Source organism: Mytilus californianus, unplaced genomic scaffold (genome assembly GCF_021869535.1).
Source record: "Mytilus californianus isolate M0D057914Y unplaced genomic scaffold, xbMytCali1.0.p SCAF_5, whole genome shotgun sequence".
In the NCBI taxonomy this organism is placed as follows: domain Eukaryota; kingdom Metazoa; phylum Mollusca; class Bivalvia; order Mytilida; family Mytilidae; genus Mytilus; species Mytilus californianus.
Window position 1 is genome coordinate 50085164 of NW_026262701.1, and position 24887 is coordinate 50110050.

Genomic DNA, 24887 nt, shown 5'->3' on the forward strand with positions numbered 1-24887 from the left:
CTGTTTATCATCTTAATAACGTGTAAAAGTGTTCTTTTATTTGTCTTTATTAATATTACTTTTACTGTTTGGTCTGTTTTTGGTGATATACATTTGACGTGGCTCTGTATTTATGCATCCCGTCATTGTGTTGTTTGTATTATTTTTCATTTTTTTACTTGTGTGCTTTGTCCGTGTTACTTTTTATGTTTCTTTGATACATATAACGTGTCTCTGTACTTTAAACAATTGTTCTATTATAATTTTTGCATACTTTGAACGACAAAATTATTTTATGTCTCTACCTGTGTGACGTTTACATTCTGACGTCAAACACGCTATTCTACGCCAGAGTTAATGTTAAAATTACGATTCGGTCCCAGAGCTTAAAATCCCTCAATCCTTTATGGGTTAATTTGGCATACATAAATAAAAGACAAAAATAAGTAAGCAATGAACGAGGTTGTTAAATGTAATATATGCATTTTTGTGCTTCTTTGTTAAATATTTGTTCGTTTTTGTTGTGATTAAGTTTGTGACACGTTTTTGACTGCTGTACCCCTATTTTACATTTTTACCTATCATGTCTGTTTGTTTTATTCACGCATCGTTGTCGATATAATGGAATTAGATGCGACTGTCATACAAGTGAGAGGTTTAGCGCCATAAAACCAGGTTCAATCCACCATTTTCTACATAAGAAAATGCCTGTACCAAGTCAGGAATATGACAAATGTTGTCCATTCCTTTGATGTGTTCGTGCTTTTGATTTTGCCATTTGATTAGGGACTTTCCGTTTTGGATTTTCCTCGAAGTTCAGTATTTTTGTGAGTTAACTTTTTAAACAACAATCAATTAATCAATTTTTATGTAACTTTGATGGCACTAATTGTTGTGTGAGGAACGATAATACAAGATTTATTAATGATTATTATTATGTAAAAAATATTGATTGATTGATGATTTTTGATGTTGAATGCCACTTTTAGCAAGTTTTTTTGGGGGAAGAAAACCAGAATACACAGAAAGAACCACCAACCTACAGCAGGAAACAATATTTTTATCACATTCTTAAAGTTCTTTGCATTGCTGTATAAATGATCGGAATAGAAATTATATCGGGTCAATATGTGCAATCCAGAATATTAGGACTTAAATTGTTAGATTAATGAAATGCAGATTTTTACATGTCATGCACTAGCTCTAGTATGCAGGGTTCAAAGAAGTAAATTTGGTAAGGGTCTTTTTTTGGCCCTGAATGTTAGATCCATTGTTTCAAAATATAAAATGTTACAAGTTGGTTAATAGACATGTAAGAAAGTAAAATAGAACTATTTTTGCCTAGTTTTTCTTTTATAGCTTTGACATTTGCATCCCAAAAAGGCAAAACATCAGGATTTTGGGGAAAACTGACAAAATCGTCCAGATTTCACCAATCCTAGGAAACAAAGAGACAAAGATTTGACAACCTAAATTTTCAAGTTTGATTTGTTTTTGTTACTAGTATATCACAAATAATGCTAAAAGATTTTTTTTGTCGACGCATGCGCTGCATGTTTCTTAAAACTAATAAGAAACCACCTGCTTTCATTGAATTGCTAAGAGAATCAATATTTGGGCTATTTGTTAAGTCTGATTTGTACATTTTCAACTAAAAGACCTTCTATTTCCTATCTAGTCTTATTTGAAATTTTTGCTAGAAACAATGACCATATTATGGCCTTCTTAAACCTACTCCTTTTTACTAGTTTGACACTGTTGTTGGAAAACAGGGTTGGGGGTATCTTTCTAGATAAAGGTATACAAAGAGGTGCCGCATGTATGGATCACTTTTTAAGAATGTCAAATATATCAAACAGGTGCAATGTCAGGAAGGTTATATAACAATAGGTAGAAATTTATATATGTCAATGGGTCATAAATGTTCATTTTCTTCTAAGTTGTCCGAAAAAGCTGAGTACTGATCTGTTTATGTAATTAATATAATTTTTGTATGCGTTTAACATCTGATAAGGATGTCAAATACAGGTTTTTTGTCTAGGTGGAAATATATAAGTGGGTTAGGATTTCCCGCTTTGAAACATATGTATTGTAAGTATTTTCCGCAAAAATCAATATATAAATGGGGGAGAGAGGGGGGACATTTTGACATTTGTACTCAAAAATTTGAGGTCTCTGTGTCATTGTGTGTGTTGGGACAAGTTAACTATGTCTCAATTTTTATTCAAAAAAAAATCTGGTTTGTATACCCAGAGTTATTAGAATATATTCATATTTGATGTAATATTTATGTGCCTATGGATATTCTCATACAAGTTTTACGAGACATTTTACTAACTTCTGATTAGATGTCTTCCAAATTTTCATTTTATTCTGGCAACAATTTCAATATGAACAAAACTGGCATAACATGCGCTCTAGGCGCAGCTGATTATATAGTATGTTTAATGAATTAAAAATTTCTTTAGTACTACTGAACACAGAATGACTTTACAGTTGGTCAACAGCTTAATAGTGACGAGTTGTAACGCATGAGCACTTTCGTGTATGTCACACATCTATTTTCTATTATTTTCTGATACTTTGAATTTAAAGTTGGGTATGAGTAGTAGAACAATGCTTGTATTTGTTTTGGAAGTTTTGCCCTTGGACAGATGAAATATGTGCATCGGCCAGGGACATTGGAATGGAGTTATTTTTTTATGTTTTAGCTTTACCTTATTTGTTTTATTTTACAGATCAGACTGTAAAGATTTAGACTCTAACCTGGCCGCTGTTCCAGATATTGGTTCCCTTCATGCAGTTTCTACAATAGCTAGCTTTCAACACTTCGATTCCTGGGTAGGATTTTTAAGGAAAAACAAGGTAATGAATAGTCGTTGAAACAAGAAGATAAGGGCCTTATTTATAACAAACAATTTACGCACGTGTTATGTTTATTCATTAAATAGAATAGAATGTCAACATTTTTATACCGTTAATACGATGATTTTCATATATTTCAAGTCTTCAACACGAAAGCAAACAGACATAGACCGTTCGTTATTATACGATTACACGTGCTTGTCTGTCTACTTATATTTTTATATTAGTTTATATCAGTTTAAATGACCATCAGAAGTCTTCGGAGGTTTATTTTAATTATATGGCGTATAGTCTAAAATATGTATGAATTTGTAATACAATATAACAAGTTGCTAATTATTTTTTTGGTTATTTTTGTAATTTGGATATACGTTTTAGAATGTTATAAATCAAATATGAGATCTCTGGTCAAATCGGTGAAACTTGATTTGAAAGTTAATGTCTCTTTAAAAAAGAGTGATATGTGTTTATAATAACCGATACTATAATATGTGAGTTTTTGAGAAAAAAGTACATATTGACACCTGGAAAAATGTTGTCTGTTTAAATATATCTCTAATTCAGAACTAATTTTTTTTTCAGACATTCTTCTTTACAAATTCCTCGGAAGCTATTGGAATTGATAGATATATGCAGCCAAGTAAAACAACCGAGTAAGATAATAGGTCTAGTTATTGCACACCCACATAACCATTTATTAGAAGGTATATATCATCAAATAGCTAACTGTTACAGCAAATATACTCTAGTTTGTACACAGATTAAAGAAGATACATTTTCATTGTAGACTATAAAATCAACACAGTATTACCTTTGTTTACTAGCTATTTAAAAAGTAACAATTTTTATCATAAGGCAATCATACATGGGAACCTGTTGGACTAGATGTTTTTAGATTTTCACTAGCTAATACATAATTCATGGCTAATCAAACAACCTTACAAGATTTAGGAGTTTGAATCATGAATGAATACACCATATTACTTGTTCGTCAAAAATCTTTTAGGACAGTATGACCCATAAGAATGAAAAGACATGTAAAACGTTCCTTATTTAGTATGACAAAAATAGTGACATCAAAACGCTCTAATTTCTTATTCAATGTTATAAAAAATTATCAATGACATATAACGGGAAAACACATCCAAAATTTAGAGTTATATCCCCTGGAACATTAGATATTCCCTTTTAAGTTTGATATGCACTAATTTATGGCTTCATTGCTTTCTATGTTAAATTCTTCAATTTCAAGCAAGCATAGCCCTTTTGTTTAAAGTTCAAATAATGTGACAATCATTGCATGTCAAAGCAACACCTTATTGTGGCATGTGCTGAAAAAAAATTAAGGTACCTTTAATTGCCTTTAAGAACGTACTGGTTCTCGCAACTTTGGAAGTACCAAACAGGTGCTTTAGCTCTAAGAACAGGTAAAATATGACCTCCACAATTAAATTACAAAATAATCAATCATTAAGTATCTGCCATGTAGTTGTCAGTTTATTATTTCCTCATGAGGTTGAATATCCCTTTGGTATCTTTTCTACAATGATCCTAGGTCAGCTTTCATTTGGTACCAAAATAAGCAATATATTCCAATTATGTTGAATGTACACCTATGCGTAGGAACCGTTTTGTTTTAAATATGTATTACTTGTTGGTATGTTCTTTCTGACACGGTCCGAATAAGTGGTTTTAAATCTTAGCCCTACCTGTTATGACATAATCTACCACGGACAACACCTAATCCTGTTGTTTAACATTTCATTTCAGTAACTTTAACCCTGCCTGTTTGACTATAAACAGTACAGTTAGTTATGCAGAAAAAGGCCTGTATCCAGATAGCTGTACAACTCCAAAACCATACATCTGTCAAAAACCTGAAGGTATGTCTGAACATTAACTCCAAAAATTTATACAGTAATTATAGTTACTAGGACTTGAATTTTTTTTTTTAGGAGATATTTGTTTAACAAAAGGGATTGAAGTCCTAATCATTAATCAGAAATTGCTCACCTATCGAAAACGTTCATGTTTGCGGAAGCTGCACTGTGTCAAAGTCTAACTTTAACAAGAGAACATAATGATAACGGATAACGAAGTTAATTCAGAAAAATTGAATTATTCAAAATTATCTGTATTTGTATTTACAATCATTCATTGAATACAATTGTGGTATTCAATCATAACACTTTTAATGTATTACAAACTAGCATAATAAATCAGGTTTAACTTACCTTAACTATTTGGTAAATTAACCGCGGGATACAAAGTTAAAAGTTGTAAATTTAGTAAAGTGTTACGGCAAATGAGCAATACAGAAAGTGTTATATGTTTAAAAAACGGAAATGCCTGAATAGATCAAAATACCTGTTTTTCACGCCATTCGATTGGGAAATTGCATAATTTGACATTAAGTGAAATGAAATTTAATTTAGAAATTTGAGGTAAAATACACTTTCCAGTTCTTTTGGGGCCTTATTACGAAATTCCTTTGGTATAGTCTGAGTGAGTTTCTGAACACCTGACTAGTTATTGCTATATCTCGTGTGGCTGAAATCAAAGATTTAGTTTACATAAGTATATTTTGAAAACTGACAGGATATTAATTTTTTTTATGGAGTGTCTCAAATTTTAATGATCAGGGTTTGAACTTGTGTTAAACTTTATATTAAAATAAGGAGATGTTGTATGATATTGCCAATGAAGTAACTATCCACCAAAACCAAACGAAGTGAATGTTTCCAACTTTACTTCAGCTACGGCGTTCCAACAATTAGCAAAAAAAAAACCATACCTAATAGGAAGCTATAAAAGGTTTTAGATTACTAATGCAAGTGTATATGTATGGAAAAAGTTTGAATCGGTAGAGCAAAGGATGCTCATACTTAATTACCAAGTAAACTTAAGAGTATCGTTACAGGAGTATGTAAAGCTGGGTATCAACAACATCAGTCAATGTGTTACTATCTGTCGTACTCGGAACAGAACAGAACTGGTGCTGAAACACTTTGTAAAGTCATGAAAATGTCAGTGGTAGATATAACTAGGTAATTTTATACACTAATTCCCAAGTCAACTTTGTTTTCCAACCCATTCCCTTTGTGCAACTTGTTCGTGTCTAATCAAGTAAAGATCTTTTATTTTTTAGAATAGTTAGTTTTCTGCCTTTAACAGTTTAGATTCTTCCTGTAAATGTTTTGATAAAACAAAGATCGATTGATATTCGGTGTTAAATGCCACTTTCAGCACTATTGGCTGTTTTGTGGCAGACAGTTTTTATAGGCAGAGGAAGTCAGAGTGCCTGGAGAGAACCACGACCTTCGGCAGGAAAATTAACAATCCTGGTCACTTAATTCAAGTCGAATGCATCTGCCAAGTGAGGGGTTCAAACTCATAACTTCATTATTGACAAGCTACATGAGCTAGTGATACAGTAGTTGAACGACTTAGAACATTTGGCAACCGAGGCCTGATAAAACAAGAAACAGCATCTCCACTTCATAGCAGGGTGGACAATCATGAAGTTTTTCTAATTCTGTGTCTCAATTTTGATTGGTTGATAAGCAGAATCCACCTGAGCTGCAGCGTTTTTGATAAACGTTGACTGTCCACATTTTTATTTTTCATCCCAGAAATATTTGTATTCTTGAGAGTCTGTCATTTTATCTATATCTAAGGAAGTAGACCTATGTTAAAGGAACATAACTCTCAAAAAATCAGTTGTATGCTTAACTCAACCATTTTCAAAGATGCATTCTAAGCTTCTAAGTATTGCAGATTATTTAAATTCTTTCATATGAACTGATTAAAATCATTATTGAATCTGATTGTTAAAAAAATGCATACGATTGCCTATAAATGCTTACTACCACTTCATTTGAACTCTTGTAGATAGTTGTCTCATTGGCCATCATACCACATCTCCTCATTATTTAAAGAGTTACCTTTCTTAACAAAGGTCTATTCACTTAAATGACTAGATCGATCAAGACTTGGAGACTATACAATCAGTTTGAAATTAGAAATGTAGCATGTGCATGTAAGAAGAACAGGTATCATTGCTCCAGATGTCCATGGGAGCCTTCCTGTATTTCTTGTCAAGTTTTGTGAGAAGGCGATTTCCAACTTTTAAGAAAACTATTGCCAAATTCCGACCTATGTCTTCATCATCTAACTGTAAATGATTGATTAATCCCAACAATTTTATGTTAAATCATTAATCATGCAATTAAGGTACCTAAAATTGTGCTGTAGCCAATTACTATTGATTCATTTATTTTCGTAGTTACTGATTTTCTTGGATTGTTGAAAATTTTTTTTTTCGTGGATACTTGATTTTGTGGTTTTACCAAAGTCTACATATATGCCTAAAGGAAATTTTTCTTTGCTGAAAAGTTTAATTCGTTGTTCACCAATATCCTCAAAAACCACTTAAATTGGTATTCGTGTGCACGAATAATAATGGATCCACAGAAAATTGATAATGATTTGATTCATTTTAATTGTATAATAAGTAAAAGCTATAAGGGACTGTAAATAAATAAAATATCATAGAAAACAGCTTGAAATGAGGTGAACGTAAAATCCTTTACTGAATAGACTTTCAACTTCGGAAGTTTCAGAATTTGACAACTATGAACCAGGTATTGTATAGTCTAATCTAGAGCTAATGTTAAGATAATCCTTAATCTTTACTAATAATTATGTTTAACCTAGCAGACCTATTCCTTCTCTTGAACAATAATTTTTCTTCAGTGCAATTGTTTTGTCATAGAAGCTGTGTACCGTTTTTTGGGAACATTTCTATTATTGTTGAGGGGAATTTTTTTAAATAGGGTGAATTTTTAACTAGTGTGAAATGGTAAAATGTCTTCAGGATTAACTATCTTGGATTTAAAATGAAACAGATTTTCTAATGTGAACATGTATTAGATGCAAATGAGATGGATCAAATAAAGCTTCAATAAAGTTTTGAATGACTTTTGTAGGAGTTGAAATTGGATACTGTAAAAATGGATATGTTCGTCTTTTTTTGAAAATCACAAATAAACCTTTTAAGAGGAGGGGAGGAAGGGATGTTTTTGTGCATTTTATGCAATCACGAAACAAGCAAAAAAAAATTACTCGCCCTCAAACATTTCTACGTTTACAGTATTTATTTGTGAAACGTTTAAGCCTTTAGATGCTTAGGGTTGTTTCAAAATATTTGTATTGAAGAACAGGCACTTAAAATAATTGAATGGTTGGTGTTTGTATGTCCTCCTCAGAAATCTTTTGAAAATATAATTATTAGTGGATGGGTTTGTTTAATAGGTCATTTGACCCTTTGCATATTTTCATACGTATTATATTATGGAGCAGCCTTTAGAATTATCATTTATGCTTTCATGACTTAATTCTTTGAAATAAAATTCTATCCACAGTGCAAGTAAATCATCATATCTGGTCAGTTTGTTGAAGAAGAGAGATGATATCGGTGAAATATGGATTGGATTGAAAAGTAAGTTCTTTGAAAAAAAACATTCTGGTTACATGTTTATTAAAATATTGGGATGGAGTTAAAAAAAATTAAGCTTGATGCAGTTTTGCCCAAATAGCTTTCGGTAGGTAAGTTAATCTTTTTTATGATAATCATCACATTTTCCTAAAATGACATTGTACTGAGTTCAATCTACTCATTTTTACAATTCAGTATTTATGAAAATTATGATATTTATAATAATAATATAGGGTTATTGCATGAATATTGGTGAATATTTTTCTTGAGTAGATTTGTAAATGCAGGAGCCTGAGAGAGCAACATACAGTCTCTGAGGAATACAATTTTCCATATTCGTGCAATATCCCATTTATTGTATAGCAAAACTTGTAAAACTATTTATAAAATTTTTTTGTCACTTATTACGTCACTAACTCAAAGCTTTATTTACACTAGTGCAATATGATATATTATTGCACACTAAATTTTAGTAACGTTCTTTATGAAATATGTTGTTGCTATTCAACAATATCGGGTTATTGCATTTGTATTGATGATTATTACCCTAAGTGGATTTTTATATTGCATGAATTTGAGAGTGCAATGTATATTCTTCGAGTGAAAATATTTCACCATATTCATGCAGTAACCAATTTATTGTATAGCTAATATAAAAATCAGAAGATGTGGTATAATTGCCAATGAGACAACTCTCTCCAGAGACCACATGACATAAACGTTAACAACTATATGTCAGCGTACGGCCTTCTTACTCTGAAAAACTGTTTAAAACAAATATTTGTCACTGGTGACGTCACTTAATAAAGTATAATTCGCACTGGTGAAATATATTTTATTATTGTAGACTAATGTATGGTAAAGTTCTGTATGAAATATGTTGTTGCTATACAATAACGTAAATTACTTCAGTTTAAAGACAGTAAACAGTGGTAACAAAATATTCTAGTTTTTAGCATAAAAACAACATAATTTTTGGTAGAGGTTTTGGAACAGGGAAAACTAATTTTTTTCATTTGGCTTCAACAAATCTGAACTCAAAAGATTTGTGGTAACTTACATATTATCACGAGAATAGGTAATAATTGGCCAAAAAATAAAGAAGAAAGAAATATGTAAAAAAAGATAATAAAGAATAGAGAATAATGAGCAAAATTAATGAAGAGAGAAAAGTCCCCAAACAATTAAGAAGAACAGAAATGAAGACCCCAGTACTAGTGCTGAAAAGAAAAAAATGAGCAACAAAAACCTTATTGAAGATTGATTCATACCACCTTTCCATGGAAAAAACCCAAAATGACAACAAAAGTCGACAAAACACTATACAGAAAACTAAAGATTGAGCAATACAACCCTTTTTGTAACTGGAGGTGAACTCAGGTTCTCCAGAGGGGAAGGAAGTACATATTCGGAACTTTTTCTATCATGGTAAATAAAAATCAATTCATGTCATTAATAAGGAAAGGAGGTCCGGATTATGGCTTAAAGTTGACCAAAATCAATGATTATGAAATCATAAAGACAACGTAGTGAGAAATTTATGTAAAGTTTTTAATCTTGTGTCAATTTAAAATATCAAAATTTCTTTCATTAGAAATGGTGATTCAATTCCAAATTTTGTTGGTCATTGATTTGCAGGGTCATTACGAACCCTTTGTGAACCTATTCATGAAAACTATAATTCTATGTATTACAAATTAATGTAACACTTACTGTAATGTTGGGTATTTTGTGTTTTGTTTATCTACAACCACGAAATCTTCTAAAAATAGCACCACAGGAATGAAAATACTCACACAGTGTATTTCTTTTTAGAACATGCTAATGAATGGTACTGGCCTAGCACAGGCAAAGTTCCATCAACGAAATACTGGACATACATCTCTCCAAATAGCAATGAAACCTTGTATGACTGTGCTTACATGAATGTTGGTAAGATATAGTAGTGATGTTTTGATCAAAGTTTAAAACATGAAGCTAATTGGTTGGTGCATTCCAACCAGATAATATAATTTGAAGATTATAATTAATCGATATCATGTTCATTTGATTTTGTTCAGAATGTGCATGAAATAATTAAAAAGGAGTAGTCAGTTTAAACTTGCCTTATAATATGATGATGCCTTCAGAATGTCTTAACTTGTTAAGATAATGCCCCTTTGGGCGAGGACGGCACTTATTCATTTTATAAGTTGATAAATTTAAGGTCATAGCAGCTATTGAAAGACTGAAATTTTGGTAATATTTTGGTTTCTAGATGTCTCTGTTGAACCATATGTGCAACTTATAGCTAACTGGATCTGATAATATCCACATGTGATTGAGAAGACTTCTATTGATATCGAGGAAAGAAGGTAAAGATCAAGGTCACAAAATCTATTAATTGACTGATATTTGGAAGAAATGTTGTTTTCATGATGTGTTTAGTAATGCCCGTGGAATACGAAATACCGGTATTCATTTTGGGGTAAATCATAGATTGAAATTGGAGCAAAAATTTGATTTTTGAATGTTAAGTTTTTAGACGTTTGTCCAACCTTGACCAAACTTAGCTGGAGAATGCCACTTGGTTAGAAGAAGATCTTATTGTTTAGTGGTCAGGTCAAAGTTAAGGTCACAGATTATATTAGTACACTGAAAGTCTGGACAGTTTTTTGTTTCGGCACAATAACTGTTGACCCATAAGTCAGATTGTTCCCTATCTTTTGTCGATAATGCGACGTGGGGTAATTGACCCCTTTTTAATTTTATGTCAAAGAGGCAAATGTCAGGGTTACAGCAACAATCAATAAAATGAAATTTGGCTAATTACCAACCATTAGATAAATTTGTCAGTCGTCAATGTACCTGACATCAAAATCTGTGTCGTCTGCTACTGATCAAATTATATGTCAACTCTGCTTATGCACCTATGTTGGTTTTTTTCCTGTTGATTAACAATGCCAAATAAGCCCCTAAATGTACCTTTTCCTTTCTTTAAATATAGTAAGAAAACAATCTGAATAAAACATGTTGCACGTGTGTTGATAATGAACAGTTTTGTTCCATTTCGCGATGCTTTGTAACCTCAGATAATTTTCTATGGAAGTTAGATTACAATGAGTTGTTTTCATTTCTAGTTCATTTACAGTTGTTTCTTACACCTTTAGATTTAAATTATTTATGATAATGAGATAAAAAAATAAAAAAAGAATATCAATTTTATACATAACTAGAAATTTGAATTTGAGAGAGTATAAAGGAAGAGTATACGATAAAAGCATTGAAATTCTTCAAAATTATGTTAATTTTACTTAATTCTTCGACAACACTTAAAAATAAAATTGAGAATGGAAATGGGGAATGTGTCAAAGAGACAACAACCCGACCATAGAGCAGACAACAGCCGAAGGCCACCAATGGGTCTTCAATGCAGCGAGAAACTCCCGCACCCGGAGGCGTCCTTCAGCTGACCCCTAAACAAATATGTATACTAGTTCAGTGATAATGGACGTCATACTAAACTCCACATTATACACAAGAAACTAAAATTAAAAATGATACAAGACTAACAAAGGCCAGAGGCTCCTGACTTGGGACAGGCGCAAAAATGCGGCGGGGTTAAACATGTTTTTTGAGATCTCAACCCTCACCCTATACCTCTAGCCAATGTAGAAAAAACAAACGTACAACAGTACGCACAGTAAAACTCAGTTTAAGAGAAGTCTGAGTCCGATGTCAGAATAGGAAACAAAAGAAAATAAACAAAATGACAATAATACATAAATAACAACAGACTACTAGCAGTTACTGACATGCCAGCTCCAGACCTCAATTAAACTGATTGAAAGATTATGTCTTCATTATATGAATATCAGGCACAATACCTCCTGTTAGGGGTTTAGTATTATACCGTCATAAAATATATGAGAAGAACATAACCCGTGTCATGCCAACAGCTGGTTTTAGAATAAATATGTTTAATTCCGATGCAAAGACCCTATAAGTGAATCAATATTAAAGCCAAAATATGCAATCTTTAATGACCTGACAACAGTATCGTAACTATATCCCTTCTTAATAAGTCTGTTTAAAGGTTTTGTTAGCTTTTGAGGTGAATACTGACATTTTTGTGCTTTGTAAAGAATATTACCATAAAAGATTGGATGTGAAATACCTGAACGTATAAGATGTCTGCATGTTGAGTTATATTTACGAATGATGTCCTTATACCGATGATAAAATTTAGTAAATGTTTTGACTAGTTTATGATATCGAAAACCCTGGTGTAATAATTTTTCAGTAATATATAAAATCTATGGTCTTGTGATAGTGTGCTCGTCGCCTTAAATGCTGATGGTTGTGGGTTTCATTGATGGATAGGTCAAACAATAAAAAAAACGAAAAAAAATTGTATTTGCTACTCCTCCTACAAGTACACAACTTTAAGGAGAAAAAGGAGTGCCTTGTTAGTTTGGGGAATAATATGTCTGAATAGGGTGATATGTCTTCCTGCAGATTGTTATCTGTGAGCTATCATGTTAAAAATCTGACTCATTTTGTCATTCTAGTACCAAGCAGGGTATATTCCTATCTTGTTATTGTACTCTAATGGATGTATTTTTACTGCTGGATGATAGTTAGCCATCAAACAAGCATCTGTAAAAGCAGTCAGATAATGATAAAGATAAAGGACAGGTGAACAAGCCTTAGCTGATCATCACTTAATTTTATAGTTTTGCCTTTACACAAAATGCACGAAAATGAATGTTCCACAAATGAGCTGCGTCGGATAGAAACCGACCTTATGCAAATGAATATGAATACATCTGTTAACCTATTTAAGGTTGAAAAAATCTCTATCCGAAGTATGTAACTTTGATATAAGTTGATATAAGAACCCTACAAAACAGATCAAAATTCATCTTGCGTTTTGTATTTGAATGTTCCAAAATCAATCACAGTTATATACATGTACATGTATATGTGTACTTGCATAACTTCGATTTCTATCCGACGCAGCTCAAATATTATAAATAAATTAGATTTTGATTTCTACTTTCACAGGAGATAATGGTAGATGGAATAGAAACTTTCCATGTTCTAGAACACTTAGAGTTGTATGTGAAGTACCTGCTACAACAAGTTTCACAACTACAACAATGGCTCCACCTTCCACTATTGCAAGTAATTATTAAATAATAGTATTTAAGTTGACATTTCAGCGGTATATTTATATGCGGAAGATTATATCTGATCCTTTTGTCGTTGTTTTGGACAATAAAATATGTTGAAAGAATGTGTTAGAATTGATAAATTCTCTTTTAATTGATAGAGAAACAGGATTTGCACTATATTCTGAAAAGTCCTCATAAGACTCCCAATAACTGTAAACAAATTTCCTTTAGCCTTGAGATGATACTGTTTGTATCTTAGTTTAAATCCAATCTGCAAAATGTTAAAACTAATTTAATTCAAAGAAATTTTATAAATTTGTAAGCTCCAACAACAAGAAAAACAACAAATGCAGCTATAACAGAGCCAGGTGTTTCAACTGTTGTACCAGGTAAGTTAAATGTTAAGTGAGAAATATATTCCATTATATCTCCGAATTGCTAGGAGATGACTTGTTTCAAATTCTTGTAATCGTTCCAACATATTACAATTGACTTCCATTGTTATGATTACAATCTTGCCATCGTGTCACTTTCCAGGTGTTGTTCCTATTTTGTTTTCTGTTTCTTAGTTCTCTTGTTTGGTAAACTATGGAGTCAGTCCTTATCAGTACATGTAATTGACATGATGATTTGATTCAGAGTAATTGGAAAAAATCTTAGCCATTTAAAACTGTATAGCTGCATAAATAATGATACTTTAAAAATGAAAAGCCCCAGAGGTCGTTAACTCAGGTGAAACAAGTTGATCATTATGTGATAATTATTATCGTATTCCTTTATTTTGTATTGCTTTTAGCACTCTATTGACATAAGTATACCTCATGAGCACAAATTTTCTTAATTGTTTTTCTAAAACATATTTTATTTGGTGGGTTGTTTAGTCATGAAGGGTTCTGTAGCTAATCAAATGAACCCACCATACTGATATATAATTTTATTATGAGAGTCATGTCCCTTTTATTTGATACACATATCCTAAAATACTTTCGGAAACTCCTGTCAGGCCGTTTTCAAACGGGTCTCATACTTAATAGAATGTCTTGTCATTCTACGTAATTGATCAAAGTCCATACATTGACATGTTTCGTAGAAGTCACAAACCCTTTTCTTTTATTATACATTATAGTTCCTTTAAACCACTATCCCCTAGAGATCTTTCTATGATCTCTATTTTACCAAACGATTGTGGTATATAGGAATCAAACTGTCCGTCCGTCTGTTCATGTTCCTTGTAAGTACAACTCTTCCTTAACAGCGTAGTAAGTCAACTTCTCATAAACAGCTTAGTGAGCCTGACTTCTGCTTAACAGCTTAGTAAGAGCAACTTTCCCTTAACAGCTTAGTGAGCCTGATTTCTTCTTAACAGCTTAGTAAGCAAACTCCGCGTTGGCAGCTCAATTAGCACGACTTCTCCTTAACAGCAACATAAGCACAACTCTCCTTAACAGCTTGAGGTGCTCACAGTACAACACGTTCAGCAAGTATATTATATACATTATATTGATTAAGAGAAGAATAGCTAGTTGTGTTTGGAGATGTTTGTAATGTTTTTTTGTTTTTCTTTATTAAATGTTGCATCGCACACAAAATAATGAGTTACTGCGAGAAAACCAAGCCTACATTTTGACTTGCCTTTCATTTAGCCATGTAGAAATGTTTTAAATTCGGAATTATTTATGAGGGAGAATTTTAGTATAATTCCTTTATATAAAAGTGGCATATCCTGTATTCATATGAATGCGTTTTGCTCTTTGTAAAGGTGAAATCTAAGCTTTTCATTATTATATTTACTAAGCAGGTCTCTACATTGTTATACATATGACATGTATGAAGGATAACAGGAATTACAAAAAATATTAAACAGTAGAACTAACCACAACAACAACCAACCCCTGACATTGCATGAAACCTCTTAAAAACTAAAAAAATAAAAACAATAAAAAATAAAACAAAAACACATGGTTCAGATAGCCAGGTACGCGCAGGAACACAAAGTGGTGAAGTCAAATCAATTTTCCATGCTCACAAACCTCACTCTTCTTAACTAACGTTAAAATATCATAATCCATTTGGAAAATATAATTCATGGTTAAAAACAAAATTCTATTCCAAAAGTTGCCATATTCTGCCCAGGGCGCAGATAGATAAACCATATATATGTAGATCAATTTATTCATTTTAAAAATTCAATACGTCAGGAGCTGACAGATCATGCTGACACATACGTTTATTGAAAAGCTACAATATAAAAAATAAAAACTAATAACTAACATTGTAAACTACTAACTATAACTTTAAAATACAAAAATCTACAATTGAAAACGCTTAGATCAATGGAAAAATAAAATTGGCAAAAAAGGGGATAGAGATACTAAACTGACTTGACTGGAGTTGTATAAAAATATTGTGTTCATCAAAAATTACATATGATGTAAAAATATATGAGATAATACTGTTTTCGGATTCAAATAAAACATTACAAAAGTTTACACATGATAATATGCACAAATGCCATTGTTCGTTCAATGTAAGCTGTTTGGATATGCTTTCTCGGGATACTTACAACAAATAACATAACTAATTATTTTAACTAGGATATATAGGGCATACTGGCATTATTACGTACATCGTAATTCACCAAGGGACAAGGAGAATGGAAATGGTCTTTGTTATTTTGTTCAAAATTCTTTCAAACCATGCTACAGGAAATATGAAAACAATGTGTAAAACAAAAACAAAGTCGGACTGACTAACATAATTATCAAAAATGCAGATTGCACATAAGGAGGGGTAAATGTAATGATACTTTTGGCATTACATGCCAATTCACATATACAACTATTTATATGTGATATTTTAATCACAGGGCATGTACACACTTTCACGTCAATAAACATGACTATATTCAATTTTGTAGGTTTTATAAACTGATTCATTCATAAGCCAGCCTAGGACCTTTGATGAGTTTTTAAAACAGCTTTATTTGACATTAGCTATTTTGAAATACTCGGGGTTTTTCCATCCTTGATATGAAGGTGTTTTCAAATACTCTGTTTTTTTTAATCATTGTTAACAAATGTCAAGGTCAATAATGGTTTCCACAATAAAGTATGAAAGTAGTTTCAAGAAAAATTCTGGCAGACCTGTAGCTTATTCTTAAGAGCCCAGTACCAAAAGTAAGTTGTACCTTTCAAAAACTTTTGGAAGTTGGAGATTGATGTGAATAAATGAAAACATTGGTCTGTAAAAATTAATATTAATACTTGTTTTTTTTCTATCTCCAAAAAAACTCATTGAAAAACTCCATATTTCTAGAAACTTGTTGTTGTCACAAATCAGCATCAGAAATTTTCTAATTTTTGTCAACCAGTTGCAACGTGGAAGTAAATGAAAGGAATGAGTAAAATTTTCCATTTACAGATAATTGGTATGCATTTTACCATGGATTGTATTAAATACTATTGAAGTTATATCCCTGAACATTAGTTAAGCTTTGTGATTAATTTGCAGAAGGCCTAAAGTAATCAGCTTGCCATGTGTCCGTCCATTCCAAATTTTTCCTCTTTCTTAACTTTCAAACCCCACAATTTTAAAATATAATTATTGCATTGGTTGATTTGTTTTTGTTTTTTATAGCCCAAGAGTGTAGAATGGATCAGATTGGTACGAATTATACAGGAACTATTAATCAAACCAACACAGGCCGTACATGTCAGGCTTGGTCATCGCAAACCCCTCAAAAACATACATTTAGTAAAAGACTGTCTGACCAGAAGAACTATTGTCGTAATCCAGATAATGAGCCATATGGTCCCTGGTGCTATACAACTGATGTAAACCAAAGATGGGAGTATTGTGATACACCATACTGTGATATGTAACACTTTGAATATTCATTTGACCTGAGGAATGTTGAATACAAAAAAACAGTTACACGATTTTCACAAAAAAAATTGATCAAACGCTGGTAACATGTCTAGCAAAAAAGCTATTTCATCGATAGAGGAAAATATTTAGACCATATTTTGGATGTAATGTACTTAGTGTCCTTTTTTTGGTTAGGACTGAGGGATGGATAAATACCCTGCCACGTCCGGTCTGTGTTTATGTTTGATGTTTTTCTGCCTTGTATCGATCTGATGAGTCAAGCCTTTTTCAACTGATTTTTATAGATTGTTCTTATGTTGTGCTGTTACACCACTGTCCCAGGTTAGGGGAAGGGTTGTGCGCTCATAAAAATGTTTAACCTCACAACATTCTTTATGTGTCTGTCCCAAGTCAGGAGCCTGTAGTTCAGTGGTTGTTTTTTGTTCATGTCTGTCATATTTGTTTTTCGTTAATTGTTTTGTTATAAAGTAGGCCGTTAGTTTTCTCAATTGAATTGTTTCATATTTTTCATGTCGGGGCCTTTTGTAGCCGACTATACGGTATGGGTTTTTTCATATTGTTGAAGGCCGTACGGTTGCCTATAATTTCTTACATCAACTTTATTTGAACTTTGGTGGATAGTTGTTTCATTGGCAATCATACCTCATCTCCTCATTTTTATATTGAAAACAAACGACCAAGTGCGCATTATGTACTTTTTAAAACATTCTAAATTTTTCCATTGATAAATTTAGAAATTATTAAGAAAGTCTTTGATGACAGTAAACCCTGAAAAGGGCTTCGGATATACCAAATTTATAGGGTAACATATTAGATTACTATATTTTCAGCTGGAGCAGTTACACCAACAATTACCACTACAGCTACAACAAAAGCAGGTAAGGTGTTATCAGTAAGGAGATAACAACAATTTGAATTTCCGAGGTTAGGTGGTGGTGGTTGTTATTGTTTTCGGATGGAATATTCATTTTCATCTCTTGCCTGTCTAGCGTAAAGAATTCGCGAAGATTTATTAGCACTTTTGTATACAGTTATTTCCTGAATTTAGTTGGGATACTTTAATGATGATCAGGCGTTGATTCGAAATGTATATCATTATGGACTTGTGGAATTGTAGGCTATATCAGTGCATTTCTGTCAATTTTCTTGCTAGACTGGAGTTATTAATTTGCGAAGATTTATTTGCACTTTTGTATATAATTATTTCCTGAATTTTGTTTGATTACTTTAATGATGATCAGGTGTTGATTGGAAATGTATATCGGACTTGTAGGCTACAATATTGTATGTTTGTCCATTTTCTTAAAACACATTGAATAACAGCCTTTTAGCACAAAGAAGTGTAATACAAACTGGCAAATCAATACAAACAAATAACCCTTTACCAACTTTTTAAATAAAACTTCTTCAAATAGTTCATAGTTGACATTAATTTTTTTGAGTTTTTATTAAGCCCCGCCTTTGATAATAGAAAACCCATTATATTTTCCTGTCTGTGCGTCCGTTAGCTGCACATTCGTACATCTTGTATCAGGTTACAGTTTATGTTTAAGGTATTTTAATTGACCATTGAAGTTGTGGTCACATTAAGCTAAAAACTTAGTACACATATATTATGATGCGAACTATAAGGAAATATATGCCAAATTAAGTTTTTGACCTAGATTTTGCGATTCACATTGAAATGTGATAATGCGAGCACAGCACGGTGTCCTATAAATACATGGTCTTTCCTTTATAATTTTAGTTACAACACATGCTGCCTAGACATGGTGAAGTTGTGGTCACATTAATTTGAATCGTATATCGTATGGTATGATACGAGCTATAACAATATATGCTGAATTAAGGTTTTAACCCATATTTAATTTGCGGTTCCCTGAACATGGAAATGTGATAATGCGAGTATATCAAGGTGTTTTATGGACACATTTTCATTTATGTTTAATTTTAGTTACGACAATTGCTGCCAAGACATGGAGTGAAAAATGTGGGTTATTTTGGGAAGATTCACCTATCCCTGATGTTTGTTATCATTTTGATGATCGTTTATCAAGCTGGATGGAAGCAAGAACAAAATGTCAAACGTTAGGTGGAAAGCTAGTTAGTATCACATCAACTCACGAACAGCTTTACCTTGCTGGTAAGTTTTATAATAATCTTTTTTTTTCAAAAATTATTCATAGCAAATTAATAACAATATATGGTTTATCTATTATGTTATGCTATACCGTGTGATGCATATTCACATCCATTGGTCTTTAACTTCCTGTATACGGAACAAAGAGAAGTCTCTCACATTCATACCTGTTTGTGCTGTTCTATATTTTGTTTGAAATTCCATCTAGATAAGCTATACCATGTGATACCTTCTCAAAAACGATAACGCAGCATCTACCTGTCTAGCTATATGCATTAAAATCATTTGAAAGTTATACACATATATCAGATTATAATATTTGTTACTGTTAACTCATTGTGTAAAATAGTTTTATTAGCAACTGAAAAGTTGTGACATTTTAAAACTAGAGGCTCTCAAGAGCCTGTGTCGCTCACCTGTATCTACTGTGGTTTTGGAAATCATGTAAAATAAGGTTAAAATCATAATAAATAGTATAAGATACCCCAATAATGACTGAGACCAAGTTTGGTTTAATTTGACCCAGTAGTTAAATTAAAAGCAGGTCATCCCATTGTAGTCTTAAAATAGTTACTGAAGACCCCTTATTATTATTTAAATTATTTTTCAAGTTGTGACCATTTGAAATTGTTTTTTTTACAATTTTCTCATAGACTTCTGTAGTAAACCCCTATGTTCTATTTTTAGCCATGGCGGCCATCTTGGTTGATGAGTGGGGTCATCGGATGCATTTTATAAGCTAAATACCCTAAGGATGATTTAGGCCAAGTTTGGTTTAATTTGGCCTAGTAGTTTCAGATGAGAAGATTTTTGTAAAAGATTAAAAATTTACGAAAAATTGTGAAAAATTGACTTTAAAGGGCAATAACTCCTTATGAGGTCAATTGACAATTTTGGTCATTTAACTTATTTGTAGATCTTACTTTGCTGAACAATTTTGCTGTTTACAGTTTATCTCTATCTTTTATAATATTCAAGATAATAACCAAAAACTGCAAAATATCCTTAAAATTACAAATTCAAAGGCAGCAACCCAACAAAGGGTTGTCTGATGCGTCTGAAAATTTCAAGGCAGATAGATCTTGACCTGATGAACATTTTACCCCGTCAGATTTGCTCTAAATGCTTTAATTTCAGAGATATAAGCTAAAAACTGCATTTTACCCCCATGTTCTATTTTTAGCTATTGCAGTCATCTTGGTTGATGGCCGGGGTCATCGGAATGAAATTAAGTACATCTAATTCATATATGTTAAAAACCATTTAATACATACAATTCTTATTATTACATTTTGATAGGGCGTTTGCAGAGTAGTATATTCATGTCAATGTGGATAGGTGCCAATTGTCGGGGAGCAGACGAAGGCTGGAGATGGTCTGATGGTTCACCATTCTCCTTTTTCCACTGGATGCAAGGTTAGATCTTTTGATTTGAAAATTTAACGTTCTTTTTATGATTCCATAATTAACATCAATTTGAATTTTTCATAAAATATAATGAAAACCTACTCCTTTTATATCACATTGTGTACCAAATCAACTAAATAAGATAAATATTTAAAAAAAAATCATTTAAGTTGTTGTTTATCTTAGCTTAATTCTGTAAACTTAAATAAATAGTTTGATTTCATGTAGATCAGCCTGATGGTCTTGATATTGGTGAAGACTGTGTTTCTATGGATACTAAAATAGGACAATGGAAAGATCAAGAATGTGATGTCAAACAAGGATTTATTTGTAGAAAGACAGGTGAGTTAATGATATTATAACATTTTTTATAAGTGAGATATGTACATTTCTCCTCTTAAGATAAAATATTAGTCCTTGCACAGTATTTAAGTAGGTCCTTACCATAAAAGGAGATAAATCTTTGTCAGTCAACAGAACGTCTTAAAATAGTGAAGAAATGAAAGCATCATATTTACATTGACTTTGGATATTTTTATTTGAATCTTATGATTAAAGAGAAATGATTTGTTTTTCAATGGGATTTGAGGAGATGTGATGTATATGTCAATGAACAGCAACCAAACTGCACAACAACTCAAGCTATATAAAGATAAGCATATGGTTTTCAATAAAAGTGTCTATTTGTAATGTACCTAACTCTTAATCATTATAAATGGAAAAAGTTGAAATTAATTTAGCATGACTATAAAGAAAATTAACAAAAAATTACTCCCAGAGCTCTATTGCTAGTCTTCCTCCCAAAACTTGAAAGTTAAAATTATACAAAGGCTATCATTAAATGGTGATTTGCACTGTCTTATAAGGTCTTACAATATTCTTTTTCATTTTAGTTGCTGAACCAACCCTGTCGCCATTCCTCCCAACATCACCTGTAATTAGAAAAGGTAATTAAAATGTTAATAGTTTTTAGACTCTTGGACCAAATGACTATATGAGCTATTGCCATCACATGGCATCCGTCATATCTACAAGGATCATCATATAATTTAAACCATTGTGGTGACGTCAGCCTATTCATTTACCGTGGATTCTTTTTCTAGAATCAACGCTTCCTAAATCTGCCGCTGAAATTGACTCACCATATTATATTCAATTGTTTCCTTTGTGTGCCTAATTTCATTAAGTTTGAATTGGCTAATTTACTGATTTCTGTTCACTAATGGAATTAATTCAAAAACTTACCTTTAATTTTTGTAATTTTTATATGCCTTCACTGGGAATCGAACCCTTCCTTGAAATCTGTTATGTGTGACTGACATCAACACACCGACGAAACCTCTCGGCTACCAATGGGTTACACTATAGATGTGTATTATATATATTTAAATGAACATCTGATATACATCGGTTCATCGGACACACATGGCTTGTACCTTTATATAGACACAATATGCAATCGTATGGTATGAGTTGGTAGCCGAGAGGTTAGCATGGTTAAACCCAATGAGTTAAAGATCGGGATTTGTCGGTTTAAGTTCGAATCCCTGTATTCTATCTGTTTTTCCAATTCTTAAGTAATCCTGTTTTTTTTTCTAATTTTGCAAGTTATAGTGGATATTTTTGTAATAATAGCGAGTTTTACCGGGTTTTTTTTAATTATTATTGGCTATTTCACATGTTTGAAACAAAAATGATTACATTCTATTTGTCAATTTTTGTTTTATAAATATAGTATGATTTCATCTGTTTTACTACATAATTTTACAAAGGTTTGTTCGCAAATTCCTATGCGAGAAAATCGTGTTGTGCCTAGAGTGCTAGAAAAATTTCGATAACATACTTATTATATATACTTTATATATGCTTTTTGGTCGGGTTGTTGTCTCTTTTACACGTTCCCCATTTCCATTTTCAATTTTATTAGAAATAATTTCGAATATGTCTTATTTTGTATAAACAGATAGTATTCATATGCCTGGTAATATAAAGATCTTTAAAGGTAGAAGTGTTATATTTGTATTTTGTTAACCAATTAATTGTGATCTGAGATTTATCAATGCATCGTTGGACACGATAACATATTTATTTAAACTCACTTACAATACCTTCTAATTAAGAAAAGGCTTTAATTTTGAAAAGAAATTAACACAATAATTTAAGTTATAGATACAATGGATAAGCGTAGATTCATGAAAAACAAACCATTCGCCCTCCGGGCTCATGGTTTCTTTTTCAAGAATCCACGCTTATCCATTGAATCTATATAACAGAAACCATTGGATGACTTCTTATAAACGTTATGACCCTGAAATGATGGTTTTGACTAATTTTTATCTCTCCTCGACGATATCGAAAATTGAAACTAAGGCATGCTGTTTCCGGCGGCATATATTTTATATCTGTAGGCAGTGGTATAAGCGTAGGCACATTTTTTCGCCCTCTACCTATGTCATGGTCTATTGACGTTGAAACTGTGGCATACTTTACATGTAAGTTTGTAATTAGAGCAGTTTAAGATTAACCTCTAATGGTAAGTCAGTGATATCATTTTCGTGGAGATTATATGGTCCTACCCTGTCATCATGGTTCATTGACTTTGAATATTTGCATAGTTTACATGTTAAAGTATTGCCGTTTTAATTTCAATATTTGCATTATACTATAAAAAATTAGTAGTGAGGTTTTCTCATCACTTAGTGTCAGTCGTATGTCGTCTATCGTCGTCTGTTAACTTTTATAAAAAAATCTTCTCTGAAACTACAATGCCAAGTTTAACCAAACTTTGTAACACTCATCATTGGGGTATCTTGTTTAAAAAAATTATAGTTCCCGATGACCTGCCTTTCAACCAACATTGCCGACATGGCTAAATATAGAACATCGGGGGTAAAATACAAATTTTTTTATTATTTTAAAAACTGCTATCAATAGAGGAATTTGATTGGGGCTAAAGTGTTCAGAATGTTGAGATCTGACAACTGTCCATTTACAGGAAAATTTTCAAATACTTTTTAAAGGAGTTCTCGCACTTAAATGACGTTTTTTTTCCCAGGGCGGGTTTTTGCCATCACTTGGCGTCTGTCGTCGTCGACGTCCGTCGTCCGTTATCTTTTACAAAGACCAGTACCATTTCGTCAGTTCATTTCAGTTATAATCACATCTACTTGAAACTTGGTTTAGATGTTTATTATGATATGAAATCAAACCTTATGCAAATGAATATCAATACATCTGTTAACCTATTTTGGGTTGAAATAAAAAGATGTAAGAAAATATTTAAATAACCAATATTTTGTGAAATACAAAACCAACAAGTTTTAACAAGAAATTTAAGTTAAAATGTCTCAACTTTAAGTTAGGCTTTTCCCTTTTCTTGTTTGTTATTGTTTTCTTTAATATGTTTTCAATTTAAAAAAAAAGTCATTGCACTTCAGAAAACTTCTCTGACACTATATAATACACAGTGTGTCAATGTTTTAAAAGTACATGAGTGAATGATATATTTGTTACTTTTTATAGTCTTGTATTTCCTTTTACGACGAAGAGGATAAGTGTGGGTGCTTGAAACAATTGAAACTTGAAGGAGATAAAACTTTAAAACTAAAACAAAAAATAAAGGATTTTTTTTAAATTTTATTTAGCAGTGTTTGGAAAACTATGAGGAAAATATCAACAATTTATAAGGAAATATAAGTTCATCAAAAAGTGATATGATCCAGTTGATAATTAAGGTCACTTGACATTCTTAGTGCATTTAGTCATCAAATATTGCAAATGTCTCAATATACTTTGTATGAAGCCACTTTGCCATATAAAACACAAATGTATTTTTTATGAATATGCAGTTTAAAAGTTATATATGTTGAAACTGCTGTCCAATGAAGTCATTAGAGCATTAGGCAAGTAAAGCACACACTTTAATAATTTTTCAGCAGTTAATAAGAACAAAATA

The 24887-nt window shown here is 31.8% G+C and overlaps 2 protein-coding genes across 2 annotated transcripts in view; both read left to right on the top strand.

Moving 5' to 3' along the window:
• LOC127702023 (secretory phospholipase A2 receptor-like) overlaps positions 1-3501 on the top strand; it is a 31753-nt gene extending 28252 nt beyond the window's left edge. The window contains exons 5-6 of the mRNA XM_052205999.1: positions 2718-2844; positions 3427-3501. Of these exons, the coding sequence (XP_052061959.1) occupies positions 2718-2844; positions 3427-3501 (202 nt within the window). The remainder of the gene's footprint in view (positions 1-2717; positions 2845-3426) is intronic.
• Positions 3502-10263: 6762 nt separating this feature from the next.
• Positions 10264-24887, top strand: part of LOC127702025 (macrophage mannose receptor 1-like) — a 62083-nt gene continuing 47459 nt past the window's right edge. The window contains exons 1-7 of the mRNA XM_052206000.1: positions 10264-10273; positions 13388-13507; positions 13851-13886; positions 18216-18263; positions 20825-20941; positions 21218-21274; positions 21826-21879. Of these exons, the coding sequence (XP_052061960.1) occupies positions 10264-10273; positions 13388-13507; positions 13851-13886; positions 18216-18263; positions 20825-20941; positions 21218-21274; positions 21826-21879 (442 nt within the window). The remainder of the gene's footprint in view (positions 10274-13387; positions 13508-13850; positions 13887-18215; positions 18264-20824; positions 20942-21217; positions 21275-21825; positions 21880-24887) is intronic.